This window comes from Plecotus auritus (genome assembly GCF_963455305.1).
Source record: "Plecotus auritus genome assembly, chromosome: 15".
Lineage (NCBI taxonomy): Eukaryota > Metazoa > Chordata > Mammalia > Chiroptera > Vespertilionidae > Plecotus > Plecotus auritus.
In genome coordinates, this window is record NC_137781.1 from 12,253,800 (window position 1) to 12,277,279 (window position 23,480).

Consider the following 23,480-nt stretch of genomic DNA (forward strand, 5'->3'; position numbering starts at 1 on the left):
ACTGCCTTAGGCCATTTGTGAAATCACACACTGTTATGCTGCAGGAACTAGGGAAGAGAATAATGATGGACTTCCCAGAAAAACAGTGAACTAGATCTAGGACAGGTTTACCCTTCAAGATCTAATCTTTTTAAGGATCATCTCTGCCCATCTTTTTACAGTCCGCTCAGCCTGAAGAAGCAAATATCCGGGGTACCTGGAATTCCGACGCATTGCTCCGCAGCTGGCTCACGTTGGGTAAGGACCCGCCATGGTACTGTGTCAGGCGCAGTTGCTGAAGCTTCTGAAACTGAACCTGGAAACAAAGAGATTTCAAAAACTTTGAGACACACACACACAAAAGAGAGAGAAAAAAACTCAACACCTTTGAGACCTGACAGCAAAGGTCTTAAGAAAGCACCCAAGTATGGTGTTTTGTGGAGAAATGGTTCAAGAGTGGGAAGTCTTGGTTTCAATTTCTTTTCTACTTAGAACTGTCAGGTTTCCGGTGCTTTGTGGTTTTTTATTTGTCTATTTTTGTAAAGAATTTACCCATGTTCCACATGTCCTGTGTGCCATGACAGTCCTCTTGCAAGACATTTGAGTGTGTATGTGCAGGCAAGCAGGCACAACCTTTAACAGCGACAAGGAATTTCTTTCTTTTAAAAAATAATTTTTTTTCAATTTATTGATTTCAGAGAGGGAAAGAGAGAGAGAAACATCAATGATGAGAATCACAGATCAGCTGCCTCCTGCATGCTCCCTACTGGGGATTGAGCCTGTAACCTAGGCATGTGCCCTTGGCCGGAATGGAACCTGGGACCCTTTAGTCCGCAGACGGACACTCTATCCACTGAGCAAACCCGGCTAGGGCAGGGAATTTCGTGAAGAAAAACTAAGCCACTGTCTGGGAGTCTGCGACATTAGCTGCCCTCCCGCCTCCATGTTCTTCTCCAGGCATTCATCTTTATGTGTAAAGACTGCATAGTTGTAATCATAACACAGGTACACTCTTAAGCCTTTTCTAGATTACATAATCATATTTCATGGCAACATAACACTTCTTCTGAATCATTTCCATAGGACACATTCCAAAGAGTGATTACTAAGTCTCTGGATATGGACCTTTTAATGGCTCTCAACACATACTGCCAAAATGTTTTCCCAAAAGGTATACCCATGTACATACGAAAGAACAGTCTCACCGAAAACCTCACCAACATTGGATAAGACCATGAATTGGGGTAAGAAAGGAGGCCGAGCCCCAACTGGTTTGGCTCAGTGGATAGAGCGTCGGCCTGCGGACTGAAGGGTCCCAGGTTCGATTCCGGTCAAGGGCATGTACCTTGGTTGCGGGCACATCCCCAGTGGGAGGTGTGCAGGGGGCAGCTGATCGATGTTCCTCTCTCATCGATGTTTCTAACGCTCTATCCCTCTCCCTTCCTCTCTGTAAAAAATCAATAAAATACATTAAAAAAAAAAAAAAGAAAGAAAGAAAGGAGGCCGAATGAACAAGTACAAGATGGCATTCCACTGTTCCAACACGCCTTTCTCCTGCCAGCTTTCCCTTGCTTCGTTTTTCAAAAGGCAATAAACTGGTTACAGTTCTTGTAAACCCCAAAGTGGTCCAATTTGGTGTTTAAGAGTTCTCTTTCTAAAATAATAAATGACCTGTGCGGTTACATAACGCTTGGCACTTATGATTCATGTTGGGAGGAAAGGGTGGATGGGAACCCCAAGGCAGATTTTGACCCTTTCGTTTCTCTTTGCCTTTGTCTAATTAAAAACACTACCAGAGCTGAGTCTCCGTTGCCCACTTCATCTCTAACCCTCGCCACCACCTCCAAGGGGGGCTGCGTTTGGACCTGGAGACTCAGACTTAGGGAAGTTCAGAGGCTTGTGCAAGATCTGTTGAGGTCTTGCGCAAGCCAAGCTATGGAGCTTTAACTAAAAACCCACATTCTTTCTTTTCTTCTTATAATATATTTTTATTGATTTCAGAGAGGAAGGGAGAGGGAGAGATAGAAACATCAATGATGAGAGAGAATCACCGACCAGCTGCCTCCCTCACGCCCCCCATTGAGGACTGAGCCCGCAACCCTGGCATGTTCCCCTAACCGGAATTGAACCCGGGACTCTTCAATCTGCAGGCCGACGCTCTATCCAGTGAGCCAAACCAGCTAGGGCAACCCATATTCTTTCTTACTTCTGCCACATTCTTTTCCTTTTTCTTTTTTTTCATTTCTCTCAATGACCATACTGCTTACAAGCTTAGAGAAAAGTGAAGTTCGGTTAACCAAAAGCATTGCTGAGCCCATAAAGCCCTCTGATTTTTTGTTTTATCCATTTATTATGAAAACTTTCAAATATATACAAAATAGACATAATCATAATGAAACCCCATCGAGCCATCTTCCAGCTTCAACAATGTTCCCAACTTATGTCTAATTTGGATCCATCTTTACCTCTTCCACTGCCCACAGCAGTCCACTAAGAGAAATCCCGGGAATCATATTCCATATTTCAACATGCCTCTCCAAAAGATAAGGACTTGTATCTGTTTGGAAGTTTTAAACCCTTCGGCAGGCTTACTTTCTTTAAGTTCTGTTTGACCTACAGAATTTTATTTCTCAAACATACTTCCCTGGGAGACAGTTATGACCTATTAATCAAAACCCAGATCTGAAAGTCAAATGAGAGGAGGTGGTCATGGTGAGCTTTCCCATCCATCAGCTGAGTTATAAGAATAAAGTCTCAGCTTCTGATCTTAACATTCTCAAAGTTCTTACCAGAAGCATTTGACTGCTGTCCTTGAAATTCTATAGACAGAATTCTCACCCTTCTTGATCTAGAGCCTTTGATCCCTTCTTCCATCAATCTGTCCATTTGTTCACTTACAAACAAACTTTGTAAAAATACATATATTTTGAAAAAATAAATAAAAATAAAAATACATATATTTTGCCTTAGCAGGTCTGGCTCAGTGGATAAAGTGTCGGCCTGCAGACTGAAGGGTCCCAGGTTCAATTCCAGTCAAGGGCACATGCCTGGGTTGCGGGTTTGATCCCCAATAAGGAGGCGTGCAGGAGGCAGCCAATCAATGATTTTCTCTCATCATTGATGTTTTTATCTCTTTCTTCCTCTCTGAAATAAAATATATATGTGTGTGTGTGTGTGTGTGTGTATTTTTTTTTTTTTATTGATTTCAGAGACGGAGATGGGGAGAGAGAGAGAAACATCAATGATGAGAAAGAATCATGGATTGACTGCCTCCTGCACACCCCCCACTGGGGATAAAGCCCACAATCCGGGCATGTGTCCTGACGGGTAATTGAACCGTGACCTCCTGGTTCATAGGTCGATGCTCAATCACTGAGCCACACCGTGTGTCAGGTGCTGTGTCAGGCACTGGCCTATGAATCTGACTATGTACCAAAGTGCCTGCCTTCAGAGAGTTCTCACAAAGGCTTCAACTCTTACCCCAAAGCCTTGACACTTCAACCAAGCTAAGTTCTACATCTAGCTAGACCTCTGCCCCTGCTGAGCTGAAGACCCGCTCACAGTCTCCCTCATCTGCTCTCCCTCCCAAAGCGCCTATTTCTAGGGCCTTCAGAGGCTGCTGCACTACAGTGGAAAGAGCTCTGGACTTGGAATTAGAGGACCTGACTGTGTAACCTGGAACTGCCATGCGCTGGGCCAATTACTCTGCTGTCTGTTTCACAAAGACGCTGTAAGGATTAAAAGGAAGAAGAGGCATGACAGTGGTATGCAAAATGTAAAGCTCTGGGCAGCTTTCCAAAATATCATTATTGTTGATATTCTCAGCTACCCCTAAACCCTTGAGCAATTTTGGTATTTTTCTCTTTGGAGACATAGAACCATTGAAACAGAAAGAACCTTAGAGACCGTCTGTGACACTGTCCTGACAGCTCACCGATGATGCAAATGAGAACCAAAGAACGATTAGTGTGAAGCAGAGGTCACAGACTGGCAGGCCTAGAGAGTTCTGTTTGACCCACATGACTTTGAACCACTCAAAGTTTAAAATTTTAATTTTTGCCCGAGCCGGTTTGGCTCAGTGGATATAGCATCGGCCTGTGGACCGAAGGGTCCTGGGTTCCATTCAAGTCAAGGGCACATCCCTCGGATACAGGCTCCTCCCTGGCCTGGGCCCTGGTCAGGGCGCGTGCAGAAAGCAACCAATCAATGTGTTTCTCTCACATCGATGTTTCTGTCTTTCCCTCTCTCTAAAAAATCAATGGAAAAATATCTTCAGGTGAGGATTTAAAACAAAATAATAATAATAATAAAATAAAATTTTAATTTTAAAAATTGGAAGACTGCATAAAAGTCTGGATTTCCAGATTCTCCTCACTGAGACCAGACAATACTGAACCCATATTCTTGTACGGAGCTGAGCTGAGAAGTGACCATCCCCTTAGGCAGGTCATAGGTTCTCCTATTTGACCGAGTCCTCATTGTACCTTATTATTCGTCCCCTGCAGCCTGAGATCAACTACTATTTATCATGTCATTCCTGCTCCCTCCACTCATTTCCCTCACCGGCCTTACCCTATAACTAGAGTCAGCAACCTTTAGACTATAGTCACACTTCAGTGACATTTCCTTCATGGTCTGTATGAAATGAGATCCAACCCTCACCAACGCCTTTCTGAAAAAGTATCCTAATAGTCAACACAATCCCCAACAAAATCCCAGCAGGCCTTGCTACAGAAATTGACAAGATAATTCTAAAACGTATGGATGTGTGAACAACCTAGAATAGCCTAAGTAATTTTTAAAAAGAGCGTGGTTGGAGAACTCGAGTTGTTTCATTTCAAGACTCACTATAAAGATACAGTAATCTAGGCAGTGCGCTATGGTGAAAAAAAGAGATAGAGAGATCAACAGAACAGAAGAGAGAGTCAAAAAATAGACTCACACATATATGGCCAGTTCATTTTTTTTTTTAAATATGGAACGCTTCACGAATTTGCGTGTCATCCTTGCGCAGGGGCCATGCTAATTTTCTGTGTATCGTTCCAATTTTAGAATATGTGCTGCCGAAGCGAGCACTGGCCAGTTGATTTTTGACAAAAAGTGTCATAGCAATTCAATAGGGAAAGAAAAGTGTCTTCAACAAATGCTTCTAAAGTGGTTAATATATATTGCCCTAACCGGTTTGGCTCAGTGGATAGAGCATCGGCCTGGAGACTCAAGGGTCCCAGGTTCGATTCTGGTCAAGGGCATGTACCTTGGTTGTGGGCACATACCCAGTAGGGAGTGTGCAGGAGGCAGCTGACTGATGTTTCTCTCTCATCGATGTTTCTAACTCTCTATCCCTCTCCCTTCCTCTCTGTAAAAAAATCAATAATATATATATATTTTTTTAAAAAAGTGCTTAATATATAGACATTCATTCAGTGTGACAGCCAGATTCAAACCCCAGCTCTACCACTTACCAGCCATGCAACCTTCCCTCTCAAGCCTTAACTTGCTCGCCTGCAAAATAAAGAACATTCTAGAAACATACTCCATAGGATCGTGAGGACTACATGAGATAAGGAATGTAAAGGGATCAGTACATTGCCTAGCAAAAAGATAATGTTCAATTCTTAGCCCAAACCTAGTCTTTGTAGTCTCCTCGGTCTATTTTTAAGCTAAAAATAATGTTTCTTGCAAATATTCAAGCCTAATTATTGCTCCAGGTTGATGTGCTGAGTTTATCCTGTGGTTTCTCAATACTACAAGTTGTCCTTCAAAGCTGAACTTCTTGAACAAGTTCCCAAGCCTGTCTCCGTTTTTCTCCCATTCATTCCTCAATGCCTTACAACCTCCCTCCCAGCCAATGCAGTGGCTCTCACCAAGGTTACCAATGACCTCTACGTGACTAGTAGACCAAAGGACACGTCCTTATCATGTTAGATCAAGTCAGCAGCACTGGGCTGGGCTTGTTGACATTCCCTCCTCTTCGCAATCACCCTCCTTGCTTTTCTGTCTAGTGGCTCTTCAGTCTTCTTTGCTGGCGCCTCTTCCTCATCCTCCTCTCCCTCCCCTTCAAACTCGGGAGCTCCGTGGGCTTCTCCTAGGCCCTCTTTGCATCTCACTCTAAAGCAGGGGTCATGAACTCAAATGCCTATAGGTGCCAAGCATGAAAGATAACTAAGCGAAGTGGGCTAGAATCCCTGTGAGGAACACCACAGGGAGTGGCAGGGACTGTGGCAGTGAAGAACATATGCATGTCCTATCTAATACTGGCAGCCACTATTCAGCTCCAGCTAATTGCTGCCTGCAGAAATGTAGGATGAGTGTTGTTAGATAAACCTCATTTTTCAAGAGGCCAAAGTCCATATATATATTTTTTTGGATGCTGCTTCGTTTGTTTATTTAATTTTTATTGATTTCAAAGAGTAAGGGAGAGGGAGAGAGAGAAACATCAATGATGAGAGAGAATCATTGATCCGCTGCCTCCTACACGTCCCCCCACCAGGGACTGAGCCCAAAACCTAGGCTGTGCCCTGACCAGGAATTGAACCGAGACCTCCTGGTTTATAGGTAGACACTAAATCACTGAGCCACCCTGGCCGGGCCAGAGTCCATATTTTAATGTAAAATCTCAATATTCATTGTTGGCCCTAATTTTTTGGGGAAAAACACACATTTGGGCACCCCAACCAAATTAAAAACATGTCAGAGGGCCAAATTAGAATTTAGGCCACCAATTTGAAAGATCTATCTTAGAAATTCTTCCCTGGCAGCTGAAGTTACAGATTCCCACGTTTATATCACCAGCCAGGACTTCCCTCCTGAGCTCCAGGACCACTTAGCTGGACCATCACTACTCACATGCCCCACAGGCACCTCAAACTCAGTATCTCTCTCTCTCTCTTTTTAAAATATATTTGTATTGATTTCAGGGAGGGAGGGAGGGAGAAACATCAATGATGAGAGAGAATCACTGATCGGCTGCCTCCTGCACGCCCCCCACCAGGGACTGAGCCCGCAACCCAGGCATGTGCCCTGACTGGGGATCGAACCGTGACCTTCTGGTTCATGGGTCAACGTTCAACCACCGAGCCTTGCTGGCCAGGCATCAAACTGAGGAGTCTGCTCCCACCTTGCTCCTGCCAGTGCTCCCCCTCTTAATGGAGGAGACCCTGAAATGGCTCAAGTCTGAAAGCTGGGGCTCATCCGTGAGTCCTCCCTCTCCCTCCTCCCCCTGGTAAATTCACTAAGGCTATCCTTTCGACCTCCTAAGTACCAATCTGTTCACCTCTCTGCCTCCCTGTTGCTACCACCCAGTCAATGTCACTGGCACACCTCCTAGAATAGTATGACAACCTCCAGTTTCTCTGCCACCTGCTCCTCTGTTCTACCCACCACTCTGCAGCTGGAAGCATTCTTTGAAAATGCAAAGCTCCCCTGGTTCAACCCCTTCAATGATTCTCCATTGTCCTTAGGATCAAGTCCCGAATCCTGTCTCTGGTTGTACCACAGCTATAAGCAAAGAACATTACATACAGGTTGATGTTTGAACATTTTTGAATGACATCATCAAACTCATTTAAGTGAACACTGAGGATCTGTGAAAAATTTTGCCTTTAAAAAAAGTCTGGCCCTAGCCTAACCGGTTTGGCTCAGTGGATGGAGCGTCGACTTGCGGAATGAAAGGTCCCGGGTTTTATTTCAGTCAGGTGCATGTATCTTGGTTGTGGGCACATCCCCGGTAGGACGTGTGCAGGAGGCAGCTGATCAATGTTTCTCTCTCATCAAGGTTTTTAACTCTCTATCCCTCTCCCTTCCTCTCTGTAAAAAAATCGATAAAATATGTTTTTTAAAAAGTCTGGCCCTAGATGGTTTGGCTCAGTGGATAGAGCGTCGGACTGCGGACTGAAGGATCCCAGGTTCAATTCTGTACAAGGGCACATACCTGGGTTATAGGCGATTCCCAGTGTGGGGTGTGCAGGAGGCAGCCGATCAATGATTCTCTCTCATCATTGATGTTTCCGTCTTACTCTCCCTCTCCCTTCCTCTCTGAAATCAATAAAAATATCTATATAATAAAAGCCTAAGTGACCATTAAGGCGGATCCACCAGAACAGTGGTCGGCAAACTCATTAGTCAACAGAGCCAAATATCAACAGTACAACAATTAAAATTCCTTTTGAGAGCCAAATTTTTTAAACTTAAACTTCTTCTAACACCACTTCTTCAAAATAGACTCGCTCAGGCCTTGGTATTTTGTAGAAGAGCCACACTCAAGGGGCCAAAGAGCCGCATGTGGCTCGTGAGCCACAGTTTGCTGACCACTGCACCAGAACAACCAGTCGCTATGATGCTCACTGACCACCAGGGGGCAGACACTCAATGCAGGAGCTGCCCCCTGGTGGTCAGTGCACTCCCACAGGGGGAGCACTGCTCAGCCAGAAGCCGGGCTCATGGCTGGCGAGCGTAGTGGTGGTGGCGGGAACCTCTCCCACCTCCGCGGCAATGCTAAGGAGCAGCCAGCAAGCGGGTGGTAAGAAGCACGGGGTCCCGGACTGCAAGAGGGCACAGGCTGGGCTGAGGGACCACCCCCCTACAGTGTACGAATTTTGTGCACCGGGTCTCTAGTATTAAAAAAAATAAGAAGTCTGTACCTTACTAATGGCTTCAGGGATGTTTTAAAGGGTGAGAAACTGATAAACTCCAGGTACATAGTCATAGAGAATGCATGTACCTGCACATACATAATGTATGTACCTAAACAACACAAAAGGACACAGACCCCAGCATTAAAGCCCTCAACTTCTACCCATTCTCCTCAATGTGCTCTGAGCTTGTCATGCCCATCCCTGAATCCAACCAAGGTCACATGTAAATGCCTGTGGACAACAGGCAGGTAATAAAAGAATGAAGTGAGTCAGGGCATGAGAAAAAACTTTCTTGAAATCCTCAGCCTGCTTTTATCCATATATTTCTGAGTGTGATAGAAATCTAAATATAAGAATATTTTTCCCCTAACTTCACTAAAAGGAAGCACTATCAAAAATATGATAAATGACACCTGACCGGTGTGGTCCAGTGGTTGAGCGTGGACCATTAAACCAAGAGGTCACCGGTTCCATTCCTGGTCAGAGCACATGTCCAGGTTGCAGGCGATTCCCAGTGTGGGGCGTGCAGGAGGCAGCCGATCAATGATTCTCTCTCATCATTGATGCTTCTATCTTCTTCTCCCTCTCCCTTCCTCTCTCTCTCTAAAATCAATAAAAATATTTTTTTTAATGATAACTGGCAAGTGACACCTAGCCTCAGTGGGGGATCACAACAGTGAGTGGTGTGAACTGTGGCCAATTAAGAGAACTCAGGCTCCATTTGAGGGGGCAGCCACCCAGCTCCAGCCACTAGCTGTCATACGGGAATTCTGGATGAATGTCTTCCAATTTTAAACGTGTATATATAATACTATATCATATATGTATCTATACTTAAAGAAATACATTATATATAGAAATACATAAATGTTTTATACAGAAATGCACAAATCAATTTTCTGTGAAAAACGTTGGTTTTCTGCCAAGATCTCCCAATTAAAAAATTCTGGCAACAGACTCAAGAAATTTTTCCCAAACACTGTGCTGATCAAAAAATAAGGCGTCTGAGCTCAGTGAGCTGGACCACCGGTTTGCAACTCTGCACTCAGCCCGCCTTCAAGCCGCCTCCCCGCCCCAGCATCTGTATCCTCCTCCATCCCCTCGCGGATCCGAGGGTCCCTCAAGGTCAGCATCAGGTCCCCCCAGGCCTGAGCCTCCTCCTCCGCAGTCCCGCGCGCGCCCTGCAGCCCGGCTCTCCATCCTCCCCGGCCTCCCTCAGCAGTTGCTCAATCTCGCCGGGTGTTTTCCCGCTCGTGCCTCGCTCACTCCTCCAGGACCCCCCTCGGTCCCCAGCCACGCTGTGCACCTTGCCCGCCCTCGTGAAGCACCCGGGATGAACCCACTAGGCCGGCCCATAAAGCACCTCCGAGGAGTGAAAGTGGGAAGGCGGTACCCAGACCCCAGGAGCCCGGCCCGGCCCCGAGCGCTCCTGAGGGCGGGGGGGACTCTCGGGCCCGCGCCCCGACGCCCCGCAGTCCCGGAGGGCTCGCCGGTGGTGGCCGCTCGGAGCGGCTAGGAGACGCACTGCGCGCCGCCGGGCAGTTTGCATTTCCTCCCCGGCTCCCGCTCACCCTCCCCTGCAGGCCGCCCGCCTCGTCCGCGCGGTCCTGGCCCATCTCCCCGCAAGCCCGGCCCCGCGACCTCCCACCTCCACGGCGCGCGGTGTCGGAAAGCGGGGAAGTGCCGAGGCCGCGGCCGCCGGCCCCGCTCCCGGGCGCCGCCCCGGCCCGACCCCGCTGCCGCCTCAGGCCCGCAACCTCTGACCCGCCGCGCGGGGCCCCCAGCGCCCGCAACCACCCCCGCCCGCACCGGCCCGGGCCCTCACCCGCGACAGGGTGAGGTCGGTCATGAGCTGCTCGAAGGCCCGCGTCTCCTCGGCCTGGCGCTGCGTGTGCAGCGCGATCTTCTCACTGAACTTCCGCGGGTTGGCGCTGCCCGAGCCCGGCGAAGAGGCCATAGCGCGGCCCGGTGCTGGCGGAGGGGAGACGGCGGGCGCGGGGCCTGCGGCTCGGCCCACCCGTCGGTCCGTCCGTCCGCAGGCCGTCCAAGCCGCCGCCCGAGGGCCTTCCTCCGGCGCGACCCCGCTGAGGAGCCGCCGCGGCCCCAAAGCCAGCGAGCGGCCGGGAGCGCGCGAGGTCTGCCCCTACGCGCTGGCCCCGCCCAGACCCCGCCCCACGCTGCCAGGCCCCGCCCCGTGTCTCCCGCTAGGCCCCGCCCCTAGGTGCCAGGCAACGCCCACCGACCCTGAGCGGAACCCAGGCTTCTCCAGGCTACGCACCCGGCTGCGCGTTGACCCAGAGGAAACCCCCATCAGCAAAGCAAACGGACCCCATGTGCGGGAGAAGCTAGCCTACTATTTCACTGGAAACGCTGCAATTTGGGGACAGCCTGGCTTCTGTATTTACGTTACAATTTTAGAACACTTTTAACACCCTTCTCCCCAAAAGTATGATGGTTTACTTCATGGCGTGACTGCAGTTGGAGCAATTCTCTCCTTTAGATCCCACACTGCGGCCCTCTGGCTCCCAGCTCGCTCCCTCCTGCGATTCGTTTCGCTGACCGTCTGCTCAGGCCCACCCAAGTCAAAGTTACTTAATCCGGATCTTTTTTAAAACCATCTCCTGATTTGCACGGACTTGCGACACCATCCCCGCCCTGGTGCAACCTCTTCCCTCCTCAGCGCAGGCTCCTTTCTCTGGTTCTTTCCAAGTCTCCCTGTGGCCTCTGCAAACGCTGGCTCCAGCCGAGTGTCATCCTCACCTTTTAGAACCAGCCTGTCGGCCTCCAGAGTTTTGAACATTTCAGAAGCCACTCCGTGTAAATGCTGATGCGCATAAAGATGTCCTGGGCAGCTCTGAGTGTGTCTGTTTCACACATGGGGCCATAGCAGAGGCAAGCCGCCGAGTGCAGAAAATATTAACAACCCACGCCCTCCACCATCAAGATGAAACATAGCAAAACATTTTGCTTCACTTACTTGGTATTTAGTAAAGAAATACAAAATTAGAACAACTAAAGCCCCACCCTTCATCATTCTCCGTCCTCCCTAGAGATAGTCACTGTGCTCAAGTTAGCGCATTTCAGTCCATTTCTCTTCATGTTTTTATACTTTTATTACATCTGGTGTATGGGCCTATCCACTGCGTATGGAATGCCAATTTTTGTTTTTAAATCTTACAAAAATTACATGCTGAATAACCTATTGCAGCTTTTTGTTTATTTATTTATTTATTTGTTTGTTTATTTTTATTTCAGAGAGGGAGAGAGAGAAGCATCAATGATGGCAGAGAATCACTGATGGGCTGCCTCCTGCACGCCCCCTGCTGGGGATCGAGCCCACAGCCCAGGCATGTGCCCTGACCAGGAACCCAACTGTGACCTCCTGGTTCATAGGTCGACACTCAACCTCTGAGCCACACCTGTGGGGCCAGCTTTTTTCCATTTTCCATTTTTTTTTTTTTTTGAGATTCATCTGTTTTAACTACTGTGCAGTATTTCATTATGTTTTTCATGTGTCTCATATACAGCACCTAGCTGGATTTTTTAGACTTTTTAGTGTGACAACATATCTCTATTAGCTGGAGTTTAGTTTTTAAAAATTATAATTGATTTCTTCTGTTTCATTTTGTGCTGTTTATCGTGTTTTTTTTATATTTTATTTTCTGATTTCCTGTTGTATTGTCTGGGTTCATTTTTAGAGAACAAAATTCATTCCACATAGTTTAAGTTCGAAAAGATTATTACAGGGTATAAAATGGCTTAAGGGCTTGTTGGGGGCTGGGGAACTGAAGAAGCAGACTCCAAGTTGAACATTCAGGCAGGACTTTGCGAGCCGTCCTGCAGAACCACGCCACCGAAAGAGCCACTGCAACCCAGCCGACACGGCTCAGTGGCGGAGTGTCGACCTATGAACCAGGAGGTCACGGTTTGATTCCTGGTCAGGGCACATGCCTGGGTTTCGGGCTTAATCCCCAGAATGGGGTGTGCAGGAGGCAGCCAATCAATGACTCTCTCATCATGGATGTTTCTATCTCTCTCTCCTCCTCCCTTCCTCTCTGAAATCAATAAAAAATATATTTTAAAAACACACAAAAGAGCCACAGTCTCTTCTAAAATCTGGAAGCCACCTATGAAATTGGAAAGCTGTCACTACACTTGCCATACAGCTGTTGTTATGATAAGAACCCACTGCAGCCGAGCCGGCGTGGCTCAATGTTTGACTATCAACCTGTGAACCAGAGGTCATGGTTCGATTCCCAGTCAGGGCACATGCCTGGGTTACGGGCTCGATCCCCAGTGGAGGGCATGCAGAAGGCAGCGGATCAATGATTCTCTCTCATTTTTGATGTTTCTATCTCCTTCTCCCTTCCTCTCTGAAATCAATACAAATATATCCTATATAATAAAAGGCTAATATGCAAATTGTCCCTAAGGGCGTGAGTTCGAACCACCAGGAGTTAAGACGTGTGCTGACCACCAGGGGGAGGCGTGGAACATGGCGGATGTCGGCAACGTGGCACTGGCAGCGCGACAGTGGAGGTGCTGCCGGCCCCAATGGGCCCCGAAGAGAGTGGGACCGTGGTGGGATGGTGGAGCAGGTGAGTGGGTGCGCCAGGGCAAGGCAGGTGCCAAGGGAGGCCCTGGCTAGCAGCCGGGGGAAGGGAAGCCCCAGCTGGCAGCTGGCAGCTACTAGGGACCCTACCCGTGCACGAATTTCATGCACTGGGCCTCTATTATATACATACATAAAGTTTCACACTGCCTATAATTTTATTTATTTTTTAATTAATTTAATTTTATTTTTTCCATCACTTTTTATCCCCTCTATGCCGTCTACCACCTCCACCCACCCCCTCTACCCTGCAATCACCACACCATGAGTTGTCCATGTCCATCAGTTCTCTCCCTTTTCCTTTGCTCAATCCCCTCTACCCCTAGAGCTGTTTGTCTGCTCTCTATCTGAATCTCTCTCTAGATTTTGCCTGGTAGATCAGTTTTTTCATTAAATTCCACATATGATTCCTAGCTGGTGTGGCTCAGTGGATAGAGCGTTGGCCTGCGGACTGAAGGGTCCCAGGTTCGATTCTGGCCGAGGGCACATGCCTGGGTTGTGGGCTCGATCACCAGTAGGGGACATGCTGGAGGCAGCCAATCAATGATTTTCATCATTGATGTTTCTCTCTCTCTCTCTCCCTTTCTCTCTGAAATCAATAAAGAAATATATTTTTAAAATTCCACATATGAGTGAAATCACATGGTACTTGTCTTTCTCTGACTGGCCATCTACACGGTCACAAGGATAAAATTTTCTTCCTTTATTCCATTATGTAAATGTTCCAGCAGTTTTTTTAGCCACTCATCTACTGATGGACGCTTGGGCTGTTTGCAGATCCTGGCTTTGTGTCCTTTTAACATGTCTCCATCCACTTTTTATTTATTTTACTTTCTTTCTGGGCACAAGATGATCTGGGCTCATCACACACTTTTCTTTTTCTTTTTTTTAAGTATATTTTTTATTGATTTTTTACAGAGAGGAATAGAGAGTTAGAAACATCGATGAGAGAGAAACATCGATCAGCTGCCTCCTGCACACCTCCCACTGGGGATGTGCCCGCAACCAAGGTACATGCCCTTGACCGGAATCGAACCCGGGACCCTTCAGTCCGCAGGCCGACGCTCTATCCACTGAGCCAAACCGGTTTCGGCTTCCCATTGATTTTTAGAGAGAGTGGAAGAGAGAGGGAAAGACAGAGAGAAACATCGATGTGAGAGAGACACATCGATTGGTTGCCTCCTGCACACGCCCTGATCAGGGCCTGGGCTGGGGAGGAGCTTGCAATCGAGGCATGTGCCCTGGACCGGAATCAAACCTGGGACCCTTCAGTCTACAGGCCAACACTCTATCCACTGAGCCAAACCTTAAGGATAGGGCTACTTAAGTATTAATGGTTGAAATACTATATCTGGGATTTGTCAAAATAACCCACGGGTGTGTGTGTGGTGGTAGAGATGAAAATTTATCATGTGTCCATATCTGTTGAGAAAGGATAGTGAACACACAGGAGTTACTTGTACTATTAACTATATGTTAGAAGTGTTTCATAATAAAAAATAAATATTGTAGAGCAAAAGGAGCATTAAGATATTTCTATTTTCCCAAAGCATCTTTAGCATATTGGGTTGAACAAGTTGCCTGTAAGTCAAAAGGTTACAAGTATAATTCATAGTAAAAAATGGGTGACTTTGCTATAACAAACACTCCCCATTTCCATATGCTTGCTAGTACAGCAAAGTTTCTCAGCTTACATTTACAAAAATGAAAAATAGGAAGAGAATTGGTTATGAGCCCCATCTCATTCTAGCAAGTAGTAATGTTTATTAAACCTTCATTTCCCTCATTAAGAAATGCATTTCAAATCTTGCATTTAGAATTCTTCATCAAGACAATATATTATGTGGCTTTGATCAAATGCACACTAACAATATTTATGATGCAAAATATTTTTCTGGATTGAGTTAAACAGCCTTATAGTTAGTTAGAGGAGATAAAACAATTTTGTTGCAGATCATTGTGACAGGATAACCAAAAATAAGACTTATGCTTAAAATATTACATTAGGATAAAATTCTGAGAGAAGTGGGATAGAAATATATGAGCTTGAAGAAAAAAAGAAAGATGTACTTTTCAACTGACAAAGATCTCTGCTCACATACCTTTAAAAGTGGATGGGGGTTGCATGGATTCCTTCAAAAGTGAGGTCATTTTTATCTTTAAATCCATAGTATGTTGGCAAGGACACACTTTACAGTTTAAACATTAAAAAAAAATTAGATGTTAAAGTTAAATGTGGAGCCCAGCTGGTGTGGCTCAGTGGTTGAGCGTTGACCTATGAACCAGGAGGTCACGGCTTGATTCCCGGTCAGGGCACATGCCCGGTTGCAGGCTCCATCCCCAGTGTGGGACGTGCAGGCGGCAGCCGATCAATGATTCTGTCATCATGGATGTTTCTCTCTCTCTCTCCCTCTCCTTTCCTCTCTGAAATCAATAAAAATATATATTAAAAATAAATAGACAAAGGAAGGAAGGAAGGAAAGGAGGAAGGAAGGGAAAAGTTAAATGGTAGAAGTATATTTTCCCAAATTCTTTCTGGGCTTAGATGTGTGAGTAGTGCTGCTGTGGCTGCCCCACCAGGAGCAGGGGACCCCTCAGCATTCCCCGCCTACTCATCACTCGAGGCTCCATCTTCCCTTCCCCCTCCTATTTCCCCTTCGTTCTGGCTTCCATGTTCAACGTCGTGATGCCTTGGTAAGCACCTTTCTGACTCCACTGACTTCTTTGCAGGACAGCGTAGAGCACAGGCTGTTAAAGTAGTCTGTTTCAGTAACACACCTACGAGGGAGCATCATCCCCATTTCCAAAGCAGGAAACTGAGGCTCCAAGAGTAACTTCCACCAGGGCCCACGGCCAGGGAAACCCAAGTTCTCAGCACCTCGCTCTTCCTCAGAAGGGTGTGAGGTCATCACCAGCCATTCACACAGACCATCACCCCCAAGTTTTCACTTATGTTTAATTTAGAATTATTCCATTTCCCTTTATTTAATACTAGAGGCCCCATGCATGAGATTTGTGCACTGGGAGGGGGGAGGGGGTGGGGGGTGTCCCTCAGCCTGGCCTGCACCCCCTCACAGTCCAGAAGCAGGGAGCGGGCCTAAGCCGTCAGTGGGAGATCCTTAGCGCTGGTGAGAGAGGCTCCCGCCACCCTTGCTGCGTTGGCCAGAAGTGAGCCCGGCTTCTGACTAAGTGGGGCTCCCCCTGTGGGAGCGCACTGACCACCAAGGGCAGCTCCTGTGTTGAGCGTCTGCCCCCTGGTGGTCAGTGCCTGTCATAGAGGTCATCCCGCCATTCAGTTGATTTGCATATTACCCTTTTATTATATAGGATTGCCACTTACATTAAATGCAGCTGCAATTTTAACTTTCAGCCACTATTCAATCAGAATTCAGTAATGTTGTTTGTTTTCCCCACCCCCTATTTCTTTTTATGTTGAGGCTACTTTAAACATATTACTTTAAAGAAGGCTACTCACATGTTAAAAATCTCTTTGAGCCCTAGCAGGTTTGGCTCAGTGGATAGAGTGTCAGGCTGTGAACTGAAGGGTCCCGGGTTCGATTCTGGTCAAGGGTACATGCCCAGGTTGTGGGCTTGATCCCCAGTAGGGGGTGTACAGGAGGCAGCCAATCCATGATTCTCTCTCTTCATTGATGTTTCTATTTCTCCCTCTCCCTTCCTCTCTGAAATCAATAAAAATATATTTTTAAAAAGTCTCTCTGAGATAATTCAGTGACTTGTGTTTGCTCCTTCAAAAGACTATAAAGGATTGTTTTCCATTATTAAGTCTCACTCTAATCAACACTCTGTTTAGCAGGAACTGCTAACAATGAAACTGAGAAAAATAAACACAAACATGAACAAATGATCTTTTATTTCATACAAAGAGATACAAAGGCAATTGTGTACTGCCCCGATCTGCTGGGCAGTCCAAATTCCTGGGAGGGAGTAAATCCACGGTAAATGTCACGATGGCTGGTGGAAGAGAAGGTCAGAGGAGGAGAGAGACCTGACAGACTGTGGAGCTAACAGAGGAAGGTAATCAGAGCTGCAGGGCTTCATGTCACTGGGTTTGTCCAGGCCTTTTCAATGCTACTAAAGCCCTAGCTCTATATATAGCTCCCATCAAAATGCCTGAGGTGCCTTTTGTGCAATCCCGCATTGAAAGCTGCGTCCAGGGAACAGAATCCTGACACATCACTGCAAAGCCGTGCAATATTGAAGGCGTCGCGAGCCTGGCTCCGTCTCCGTGTCTGTCACGGATGTGGCCTCCGGGCCCGACAAGCGCTGGGGAGCATCCTCTCTGGAGGTAAACGGGCTGACACTTTGGTTGGTCCCAGATTTTGAGGCGATGCTACTTGCTGAATAGCATCTTCTTTTAAACCGAGGACAATATTTACTAAGCAATTATCTTGCAAAATACAACAAAAAACAAGGTCAAGGTGGCGGACTCTCCTTCCATGGCACTTCCCACGGTCCCTCCCCGCCTGCCTGTGGGCTGCCTGGAGGGTGTAAAGACTCATACAGTTTACATGTGCTGGCAGGGACCTCACCCAGTAAACAGTCTCTGACCAAAAACACGGCTCCGATACTTACATCTGCGACACGGACACATCACATAAATGGTTATTAACAAAACAGTTTATTGGTTTTAAATATACATTGGTTAAATTTTTAAATGTTAGTTTATTTTATTAAGGTTTATATCATGATGAAAGAATACTGAACCAAAACATCAGAGAAAATGGAGGCTCAGTAGCATGATTCAATATACTTTCCTGGATAAACAAATTTTCTTAAAAAAGTATATAGCTTTTTATCTAATAAAAACTTCCTAAAAATTCAACGTTCAGAACTGAAATTTTACTAAATCCGGAAAACCAGAGTTCAGAAAATAAAAGCAGTGTGGGTAGCAAGAGGAAAGAGAAAGAAATGGGAAAAAGTAGATTTGAATACCAAGTGTGACATCGCTGGCTGGCTTGTTATAATTTTTTTTTCAATCTATTTAAAACAGGATTATCTCTCTGCGACCCTGCAGGTAAAAAATCCTAGTGTTTCAGCTATAAGAAAGTTTTAAGATTTCAGATATACAGATAAGCCAATTAAAAACAACACACCTCTCTGTATAGTATTCTAAAGACTTTAAAGCATTATATAAAACTTTAAAATTCCTGTCACCCACATTTTAAGAAATAAATCTACACTTTAATAAGCACTCTTAAGATATAAAACGGTCTTGAAAAAAATTACATCCTATGCCGGGCTAACCCCTTCCTCTGCCATAGGCACGGAGGGGACGGTCGTCTGGAATCTCGTCAATTTCTGCAACAAACGAGCAGGCGCCTCACCCAGGAGGGATGCCTCAGAACATCCTAAATTCACCTAAATAGCTGCACTTTATCAGTGGGACTCTCCCATCCACAGGAGAGTTACACTCACAGAACCGTCAAAATTTATTTTAATGGCGAAACTTAAATACATGATCTCCCGTTCCTTTTCTTTTTTTATCTCCCCTTTCTTTTCTTTTTTTTTTTTTTTAATATCCCCTTTCTGGAAATGCTTGATTTGAACACAGACAGGGACTCCTATTAATTATTTCCAGCCCACAATGAGAAACAGAATGGAGGGGGACCAACAACCTCCCGTATCCTTCAATTTTACTGACGGGACAAAAATATAAAGGAACTTCACTTTTAAAGGACAACCTCATAGGATACATAACTTGACCTTTTCACTGTGTGTCTTATATGTGTGTATGTCTTTGATGCTATTAAGCTTTCCCTTTAAATCACAAGATTTCAAATCCCACCATTAATATTGCTGAATAAGACCAACACCAAAGCTTATCATACAGTGATGCAACCTCTAAGGCCGAAACCACACGAAGGGATTTTAAGCAAAGTTCCCAATCTTTCCTAAGCGACAGAAGAAAATGAAGGAACAAGAAGGGTCAGGCTAAGCCTGAAATCTCACTTAAAACCCGGGCTGCCCGTGTCCAGGCAGAGCGGGAGGCAGGAGGCGGCCCTGGGCATGTGCCCAGCGGGGGCGCGCTGTGGCTGGCCCTTCGCTGCCAGCGGTGGGGAAGGGCCGGGAAGGGCTTCTTTCCTCCCTCCTTCCGGGCTGGCAGCACAGGGTCCGTTACTTCCCGTAGAACTTCTTGTTGAGGAGGAAGATCAGGAGGTTGACGTTCACTTTAGCTCTGTCAAATAACTTCATGACGGCAACGCCTTCGTATTGTAGCTGCAGCAGGTCCTGTGCAGAGAGAAACGTCTTGACAGTTAATCAGGTCCGTGGGACAGGAGGAGAAAGGACGCGGCGTGGAAAGGGATCCAGAAGGAACGAAGCGTTCCTCGTGTGCCGGGTGAACCGGGCTGGGAAAGACGCTCGCCCACATCCCCACCCACTGCACAGCCACCCGGGAGCTCAGGGAAAGCACAGGCTGGGCAACCCAGTGTCCTGGGACGTTTGGAGTGAAGAAGTCAGGTGGCTCGTATCAAAATCCACAAAACACGCAAAGAAAAAGCAGCATGGCCCTAACCGGTGTGGCGCAGTGGATAGAGCGTCGGCCTGCGGACTGAAAGGTCCCAGGTTCGATTCCGGTCAAGGGCATGTACTTGGTTGTGGGCACATCCCCAGTAGGGGGTGTGCAGCCGGCAGCTGATGGATGTTTCTCTCTCATCAATGTTTCTAACTCTCTATCCCTCTCCCTTCCTCTCTGTAAAAAAATCAATAAAATATATTTTTAAAAAAATGAAAAGAAAAAGCAGCATGTTCAGTTGTCACACACATTCAAGCGTTACGTTTCACAATCACGTGTCTCCGGTTGGTCTGAGTGCTGGTCAACCCGGAGAAGGGGAAGGATGCCAATCCCTGGTGAAATACACTGATCGCTGTCAGAACAAGGCCCACAAAGTGGCCGCCACAGGAGCTACTCGAGTCTTCATGTCTGTCTCACAAGAAAAAGCTTATATATTGTGAAGGCGAGGGAAAGAGAGGCTAAATGTTTATCAGGTGTCGAACGGAGTGACCCAGAGACATGGAAGCGTGGATCAGAGGGCGGAATCTCGGAGGGAAGGTGGGGGAGGGTGGGTGGCTGGGGGGTAAACCAAAGACCTTGTACGCATATATGCTTGGCCCATGGACACAGACACGGAGCGGTAAGGGCCTGGGGTGGGGGCAGGATAGAGGGGGGTTAATGGGGGGGAAAAGGGGACATATGTAATACTTTCAACAATAAAGAACTATTAAAAAATAATAATGATAAATAAATGTTTACCAGGTGTCTACCACATGGCCGACATTGTATAAGCACGTTATGTAGTGTCTCTTTAAGTCTGAGAAAACCCCCAAAGGGGTGGTAATCCCAAGTTTAAAGATGAGGCTCAGCCGGTAAATGACCGGACCCGGAGCCCGGAGCTGGATGCTGAAGCTGGGCCTGGCTCGGAGCCCTGGCTTTCCCCACGGCCCTCCACCGTCCAGACAGACTGAGGAAATCAGATTGGTCTCACGCCTCAACTTTCGAAGGGCGGTGATGAGAAAGCAAGACTCAAAGGGCTCGGAAGGACCCCTAAAGTTCAATCAGTCCATTTTTTTTAAAATGTATTTTATTGATTTCAGAGAGGAAGGGAGCGGGAGAGAGACAAACATCAATGATGAGAGAGAATCATTGATCGGCTGCCGCCTGCACACCCCCTACTGGGGATTAAGCCCGCAACCCAGGCATGTGCCCTTGGCGGGAATTGAACCTGGGACCCTTCAGTCCCCAGGCTGACACTCTATCCACTGAGCCAAACCAGCCAGGGCAACCAGTTCATTTTTTTTTTTAAATCCTAGCAGCTTCATGAAGGCCGAGTCACCTGCACCTAACACACAACCTCGCACCGGCAGCCATTCCATAGTTCATGAATGTGTACATGGGGGAATGCGTTAGCTGAGGCAGAATGGCCGGCCTAGAAGAATTTGGGGAAACTGAGGGAATGACAGGATCTTTTTGTGTAAGTACTGAGTCAGCTATGTGTATCACAAATCCATTTCTCATTTGTTTAGCCAACTTGTTTTTTTTTTTAATTTTTTTATTGATTTCAGAGAGGAAGGAAGAGGGAGAGAGAGAGAGAAACATCAATGATGAGAGAGAATCATTGATCGGCTGCCTCTTGCACACCCCCCACTGGGGATCGAGCCCGCAACCGGGCATGTGCCCTTGACCAGAATCGAACCTGGGACCCTTCAGTCCGCAGGCCAACACTCTATCCACCAAGCCAAACCGGCCAGGACCAGCCAACATGTTTTGAGGGTCTACAAGTCATTGAGAAGGAAACAAAGAAATACTGTGTGTTCCTAAGGTTCCTGGTTTGGGGGTGAGAGGAAAATGACTCGGCCCCTATATCACCAGAGGCTCCCCTACAGGTTGTGGAGCAGCCGGCCTGTGTGGCTCAATGGTTGAGCATAGACCTGGGAACCAGGAAGTCCCGGTTCAATTCCTGATCAGGGCACATGCCCAGGTTACTGGCTCATTCCCCAGTAGGGGGCGTGCAGGAGGTAAATGATCACTGATGTTTCTCTATCATCGATGTTTCTATCTCTCTATCCCTCTCCTTTCCTCTCTTAAAAAAAAATCCATAAAAATATATTTAAAAAATAAATAGCCCTAGCCGGTTTTGCTCAGTGGATAGAGCATCAGCCTGCAGACCAAGGGGTCCTGGGTTCGATTCCAGTCAAGGGCACGCACCTTAGTTGCAGGCTCCTCCCTGGCTGGGGCCCTGATTGGGGCTCGTGAAGGAGGCAACCGATCAATGTGTGTCTCTCACATCGATGTTTCCCTCTCTCTAAAAAATCAATGGAAAAATATCCTCGGGTGAGGAATAAAAATTTAAAAAAAGGATTCAGTTTACAAAGATGCAATTTACGCCCATCTTGTTAGAAATACTCCTTTAAGCACCTTTACCAAATCAAAATCTTTAAAAAAGGATATAAAAAATTAAACTAAAAAATAAAAGTAAATAAGGATGTGGAGCTCCTGAGTAGGCTTACAATTGTGTACTGTCAAGACTTACACTTAAGCATTTTGTTCGCGTCCAAGGTATCAGCTCCACGGAGCGGCAACACGAATGGGAGCTTCAGGGAACATCTTTCTGAGGATTCCCACATCCCAGGGCGCACAGACCACATCACTCAGAAAGCAGACTCAGCGCCTCTCTCCGCATGGAGCCCAGCTCACCACCACACACGGCCTGCTTTCTCCGAGCGGGCCTCCTGCCTACCATTTCTCCGACCTGGACCAGAACACGACCACCCCAGACGCAGAGCTTCCAGTTCCACCTGGTGCACACCCACCTGGTAATGTAACATGAACGTCTCCATCTGAACGCCCATGAACTTGGCTTTCACTTCAAAGTCTCCCACTTCTTCGGTTGGAGTGATTTCAAAGATAACATTTTTAAACCTGTTGAGACATAACATCAGAAGGGTGTGATTTTTATGTTCTCATATAAAAATATCCTCTGAAATGCAAAGGAGGAGATGAACAGTGACTTCAGGAGTGACACAGGGGTACGAGGTAAAGGTCCCAGGACGTCTGCAGGTGAAGCTGCGTGGGAAGGCTTTGGATTTGGAGAGAAGAATGGTCCCCCCCGCCCCCCCCCAGGAGCTCTCTTGCTTTCTACTGAAAAAGGAGCCACTGAGGAACGCCGCCAATGGCCTCTGAAGGGGTGATGTCAGAGGAACGCGCTTGGCCCGCCATGTGGCCACTGCCGAAACCTGGATAAAAGGAGAATCAAGAGCAAGTTGGCCTGGAAGGAGAGGGCGACAAGAGGGTGTGTTAGAACGCACACACGTTTGAAGACTGGAAGAAGTACCCTGGCCGGTTTGGCTCCGTGGATAGAGCATCGGCCTGTGGACTAAAGCGTCCTGGGTTTGATTCTGGTCAAGGGCACATGCCTGGGTTGCAGGCTCCATCCCCAGTGGAGGGTGTGCAGGAGGCAGCCGATCCATGATTCTCTCTCATCATTGCTGTTTCTATCTCTCCCTCTCCCTTCCTCTCTGAAATCAATAAAAACATACGTTAAAAAAAAAAAAAAAAGACTGGAAGAAGTGATTAAATGAACAAAATGGGGTCAGAACAAAAAAGAACGAAGAGAAGAGGTTTTCTGGACAGAGTGGGTGTTACAGATACACATGCACCGAGTATCCCCATAGATAATTGCGATTACTGAACATAGAAGGCGTCCCCCAACCAATGTATACATACTTTGAATGATTAT

General features: G+C 46.8%; 2 protein-coding genes across 3 annotated transcripts in view; both read right to left on the bottom strand.

Annotated features, from left to right (window-relative positions):
• The window catches only part of CRTC3 (CREB regulated transcription coactivator 3), a 99,819-nt gene extending 89,138 nt beyond the window's left edge, over positions 1-10,681 (bottom strand). For both annotated transcript variants that reach the window (XM_080651708.1, XM_080651707.1), the window contains exons 1-2: positions 10,438-10,681; positions 197-295 (exon numbers count right to left, since the gene is read on the bottom strand). In XM_080651708.1, the coding sequence (XP_080507834.1) occupies positions 197-295; positions 10,438-10,569 (231 nt within the window). In that variant the 5' untranslated portion in view covers positions 10,570-10,681. The remainder of the gene's footprint in view (positions 1-196; positions 296-10,437) is intronic.
• A 7,165-nt stretch (positions 10,682-17,846) lies between these two features.
• IQGAP1 (IQ motif containing GTPase activating protein 1) overlaps positions 17,847-23,480 on the bottom strand; it is a 108,369-nt gene continuing 102,735 nt past the window's right edge. The window contains exons 37-38 of the mRNA XM_080651850.1: positions 22,555-22,663; positions 17,847-19,473 (exon numbers count right to left, since the gene is read on the bottom strand). Of these exons, the coding sequence (XP_080507976.1) occupies positions 19,360-19,473; positions 22,555-22,663 (223 nt within the window). The 3' untranslated portion in view covers positions 17,847-19,359. The remainder of the gene's footprint in view (positions 19,474-22,554; positions 22,664-23,480) is intronic.